Raw genomic sequence first — 5914 nt, forward strand, 5'->3', positions numbered from 1 at the left:
ATCAGAACACAATATGCGTGCATGCATATTGTGTTCCGATTGTTGACAACTATTTTCAACGGATGCGGACTTGGTTTAAATTATTTTCAGGTTAGTTGTGTGGTTTTGCAATTAAATTGTTAGTTATATATATCTTTGTATATGCTTTTAGTTTTAAGCACACCGTTTTTTTAAACCTGTTTTCGTCTGATATTTTAAACGATTTTATTTACTTAGTTTGATGCATTTAAAAAATTTTAAATTAATCGACCTGCTAATGATGAATCTGAGAAATTCGATAAATTCTTGATATTACATAAATTAAGATATTTAATGCCCATAAGGTTTAAATGCTCAGTGACTGTTTTCAGTAAAAAATATTATATTCAGTGCAGATTAATCATTCTCACCTCAACTTAAAGCATAAATTCTACGAGAGTTAACAGAAAATTAGAGATGCATATTACGTTATGACTGAAGGCCTTTATAATGCTACGAGTGAATTATATGACTAATAAAATTTGATGAAGCTATTAAATTAGGAATTGCTTAAAATATTTAATTATTAAAATTTTAACGAACATTAAGATTGACGAACTGGCTGGTCGCCATAGGCGGCTAGTAAAATGATAATCTAAATCCTGAAAAAAAATTTAACCCCCTCTTTTTGAAGAAACTAACAGATCCATTTTTTTTTTTTTCTTTCTGTACCAAAACAGATTAGTCCAACAAATAAAAATGTTCAAATAGATGGGGACATACAAAAAATACCGCGAGATATCACGATCATTGAAAATTTAAGGTTTTCAAGTTAAAATACCATCATACTGTATTTTACGCGATCGACTAATGTAAATTCATACCGCAATTATAATTCAATATAAATTTATATGAGAATAGTGATTGTATATAGTAGTATTTTTAAAGCAGTTCGAAATATCGTTCTGGCGTATCAAATTCACCCTGTTATTTTCATGTTCCGTTGATCGGACCATACCACATATTCTTCTTTACAAAAATAAAACTTTAAAATATATGCTTACCAGACATAGCTTAAATAAATTCAACACGTAAAGCATTAAAAATTAAAATGCTTTTCGATTCACAATAAGTATGCCATAGCACGCATTCTTTACTGCCCCTTCCATATAACTAACTATTCCAGTATATAAACAGCAATGCAAATTATGGAAGGAAAAAAAGGTGAAAGAGCAGAAACGTTATCTTAAGATGTGCTGGAACCCTTGGAATATTTCTTCACCTTTGCTGGTTTCTTTTTTTTTATACATCCAGTAAACAAACCTTCACGACCATGATTGTGAATTATCATATTTTATCTCGAGAAACAAAATACCTTCTCCGTCTTCATGAAAAAATCAAGCCCTTTTTTAAGGACCTTTTCTGAAAATTAAGCACTCTTAAGGTGTTTAAAAATGGTTTTCAAATTTTAAGTACTTTTGATGATGCTACGCACCTTATATATGCTGCAATAAAAGAAAAACATATATAACATTCTTCAATTTATTTTAAATCAACACATTCCATTAATACAGTCGCAGAGAAGGTCCCATAGTACTTTTAACATGTAGAGACCTGATGTTTTGCCAATTTTTCTTCAGAAGAGAAACTAAGAAATTGATGGACAAATTCAAATTCTGTGCTAATTCATCCTGACTCATTTTAACATGGCCAACAGCTACAGCCAAGCACAAAACCTGTACAAAAGAAAACAGTATTATAAGCAATCAATAAACAAATAAATTGAGTGTTAGCCATGAAAAATATTCCTCAGTTATTAGTAGATGAGGAACTCGTGCAATGGCACTTATTATACCTCCCGGAATAACTAGAATAACAATTTTGTCTATTCTAGGAATAAAGGAGGATTCAAAGATTTTAAAATTGCAATTCATATTTTTGAAATGTACTCTCAGAAAAATCTTTTATTCAGCATTTTATAAATCAGCTAATACATGCAACATAAAACATCATAGAGTACGCACAGATTAAGTATTTCTTTAATCACCATTTTGTATTTGTTATATTTAACATCAAACTGAATTTAAAGTTTATCTGCTCCATTTTCTGAAACAATTCAAATGCTTTTGATAACTTATTAACTGAGAATCAAATGTGTAACTTAATGCCATGATTAACAGTAACCAATTTTAATTTTTTACTGTAATTCTATTCTTGTTACTTGTACTTCTGTTAAGTCCTATTTTAAAAACCTTACATTTGCCCTATTCAAACATTAAAGACAACTGTCAATCCTGCAATTAATAAGTTCAAAACTCTTACCATAGCCACTGCAAGATACTATTACAGTAAATACAACTAGATACTAATGCACAAACTACTATTGAATACTCGGAACACAATTTTATCCAAAACCAACTACTCTTAAATAATATTTTGCAATTAACCTCCATTTGGATCAACAGAAGGAAAGATTTAAAAAAATGAATTTAAATTTTAATATAAGAAATTTTCTACATCAAATTACTTAAGAGTTTTGATTGCATATCTGATCGCATTTGCATTTTCCATGCATCTGATTACTCTAAAAATACCAAAGTTATAATTCAAACTTCTAAATTTACATGTAAGTGAAATATGATCTCAATAGTCACATTCAGAAAAAAGTTTCAAGGAAACTAGTTATACTAGTACCTTTTGCCAAATATTCTTTGAATTTCACCTTCCAATCATTCACACCAGATAATTTTAAACTAAGAATAATACTTCAAATACTAATATTAATAAAACTCAAAAGTATTCTCACTTTTTTCATCTGGAACTTAATAGTAGCCTTAACTTCATCAATCTTGGCCATCATAGACTCATTATGAGTGAGCAGAGATGGAAACTTGCCAGCCTTGTTCAGACCAGGACCTAATAGCCTAGGGATTTGTTTAATTAAAGATTCTGAGGCAAGGAAAGCATCATACTTCTTGGCTAAAAAAAATTATTTTGACAAATTAAAAATATAAAATAGCAATATACACTTATTGGCAAATATACTGTATGATAGTTAGCAAGAAGATGCTGCATTATTAGCACATCCAACATAATAAAAACTATCTGTTAATATAGCACAATTTGGACCCAGACACATTAAAAAAATGAGTTGGAGGGAAGAGTGCAAGGTAAAAAAATACTTTAATAAATATATCTCATAAAGCAAATTAAAATTAGAAGATACATATAAGGTTCTTAAATATAATTAGGTAAGACAAGAGAATTAGGTACAAGGCAGAGAGCCGAATAACATGCAACTTTTATTTTCAATAACGTTGGGACATAACAGAACTATGCATTTGAACGAGTGAAAATAGTCACTACATTGGCATGAAAAGATGATTATTTAATCGAGAATATGCCTACAATTCGGGTAAGAGACAAATAGAAAATGGATTTTAGATTAACATTAAAACTTTACATTACCGAGTTTACACAGAGAAGGAATACCAGGAGAAAAAAGGTTAATGAAGTTATTTTTTTCTAAAGTTAACAATTTCTTCCTCCACTTTTAAAACTTTTCTAATTTTTAAAATTTTAGATAAAATTTTCCTTATTAATCTTGAAATAAAAAGATTTATCCTAATAATTAGATAATCTTTAATGATGATTTCTATTATCAAAATTTTTTAAGCAGGAAAGACTGTCATAAAATTTCTATTAATAATTTTACATGATTTATGTCCAGTTCATATTTTTTATGAGCCATTTCTCTAACTACCATCTGATAGCAGCCATATTCAAAATTGATACCTTATGCTACTTCTTATAATCACCCCAATATTAAGAGAACTTTGTATGCTTAGCAAACAAATTGTACTGGACTCTCCTATATTACCAATAATTGTTTAATACATTAATAGATTTACTCAACACATTAATACATAGTATCTTATTTGTAAGACAGTTGTACAAAGACCACTTTTTATTAACCACAGCAAAATTGAATTTAAAATGAGGTGATTAATCGAGAAATTACTTTACAAACAAATTACAAATCGCCATCTTTAAATTTTACATTCTATAATTTCATCCAAACTTAACTACTTAAGAAAGTGAATAGAATTATCAGAATTTTTTTAAAACAAACACATAAATGAATAAAAATTTTGAAGCTAACTAAAATTATAAATGCATCCAATCTTAATAAATATACTAAAATTTCAAGATCCATGCCCATTCAAACTGTAAATCAAATCACACAAGAAAGGAAAAGAGAAACTAATAATTGTCTATTCAAGTTCTTTCTTTTTTTCAGAAATAACTTCCTCAGAAAGCAACTCGAATAATTTACTTTTACACACCTTAAGGAACCTGCAAGTACATAATAGCACTAACAGGAGGGTTCGGTGTGATTTTACGAACTTTAAACCAGAAGCAATTAAATGAAATGCATACCTAATTTCTTAACAAGCTTTTTATTCTTGTTCAGCTTTTTCAAGGCTTCAGCATCCATACATGCAACATTGTTAGCTTTAGCTTCATCACAATGTTGTTGATCTCCAAGAACACATACAGTGAATTTAGGACGAGGGATATTCTTTAGCCTAAAATAATTGAATTTAATAAACCAAATGATTTTAAACTTGACAGAACAATGCAAATTAAAAGCTAATTCAATTTTAGTGGAAAATATACATTCTTTTTGATAACACTGTATTAAATGCTTATGAGTTACTTTACGATATTTCTCAATACACAATTATACATCGAATGCAATCAAAAAATTACTTTTATAAGTACCATCATGTCTGTTGAAGACTTAAAAGCTACTTTACGATATATTTGAAACAGAAATTCACTGTGTTAACTATGAATAAAATCGAGATTTTTTTTATTGTACTTACGATTCATACTTACCGACCAACGTTAAATGCTGTTAATACTAGCGGTAATGAATTACAAAATTCATTTACCTTCCCAGTTGTTTTAAGACCCTGGGTTGAGGTCCGCCAAATTAAAATTTTGGCTCCCTGAAGAAATAGCTCATGCTGAATTTTAAGAATATTACGAGAATAATTTCTATATAATATGTATCTTAAAGCAATTCGTCTTTTCAACCATTAACCGTATTAACAGCAGGAACTATTTCAACCAGGTATAAAATAAAATTCGTCATACTTGACTGTGCCGGAGAAACGTTTGTCTTTCTGTGGGTCATAATTCTTCAAAGCAATTTGAAGTTCTACAGTTTCTAAAAACTTCCTCGGTTTCTTATTCGAATTTTCAAGCAAGGTGTTCACCGTATCATAGAGTGTATCTCTGCTCACTTTGGAACTGTAAGTTAAAGGACACGTGTTATATAATTTTAACGGAAGATCAAATATAACATTATTAAAAAAAATAATTATCAAAATAAAAAGATCACATATTAATCTATTTTCAATAACATAAAAATATGCAAACAAAAATATTTAAAATTAGGATTGAAACAGATTCATCACCTCATATTTCTTGATGAAAAATTTTACACAGATTCACCAAACTTCAACATACAACTCCCCAACTCTCAAATGATAGAAATGAGAGTTGAGATGGCAAGAAGCAGTTCACTATTGCAGTTAAGTTCGAAGCAGGTTTTTCAAATATATTTTTAATAAGAATTTTAGAAGATTTAAAAGATGAATGCAAAAATCTCTTTATTTTACTAATGCAGCATTTATTAAAACTATTTAGTTGAAATAAGTATTTACAAGTAATATCAATGTATTCAAAATGATGATGATGATAATTTAAAATTTATCTTATAATGAGAAAAACAGTAGTAATTTCAAATAAAAGGCAATTTTATCTTACTAATATTCAATGAGAAAATCAGATTTGACATTGATATATGTTCATCATTTTCAGCTATATGATTAGCCTTTCAATATCTTTTAAAATTACATAAGTTTCATTTTATGGCAACGGAGAA

The 5914-nt window shown here is 28.5% G+C and overlaps 1 protein-coding gene across 1 annotated transcript; it reads right to left on the reverse strand.

Annotated features, from left to right (window-relative positions):
• Nucleotides 1-1486: 1486 nt before the first annotated feature.
• LOC129963780 (60S ribosomal protein L10a-2-like) lies at nt 1487-5565 on the reverse strand. Its single transcript, XM_056078334.1, has 5 exons — nt 5445-5565; nt 5122-5277; nt 4399-4547; nt 2765-2937; nt 1487-1694 (listed from the first exon to the last, which is right to left on the reverse strand). Exons 1-5 carry the CDS (start codon nt 5447-5449, stop codon nt 1524-1526), a joined length of 654 nt encoding a protein of 217 aa, XP_055934309.1. The 5' UTR covers nt 5450-5565; the 3' UTR covers nt 1487-1523.
• Nucleotides 5566-5914: the final 349 nt, after the last annotated feature.

This window comes from Argiope bruennichi, chromosome 3 (assembly GCF_947563725.1).
Source record: "Argiope bruennichi chromosome 3, qqArgBrue1.1, whole genome shotgun sequence".
Classification (NCBI taxonomy): Eukaryota; Metazoa; Arthropoda; class Arachnida; order Araneae; family Araneidae; genus Argiope; species Argiope bruennichi.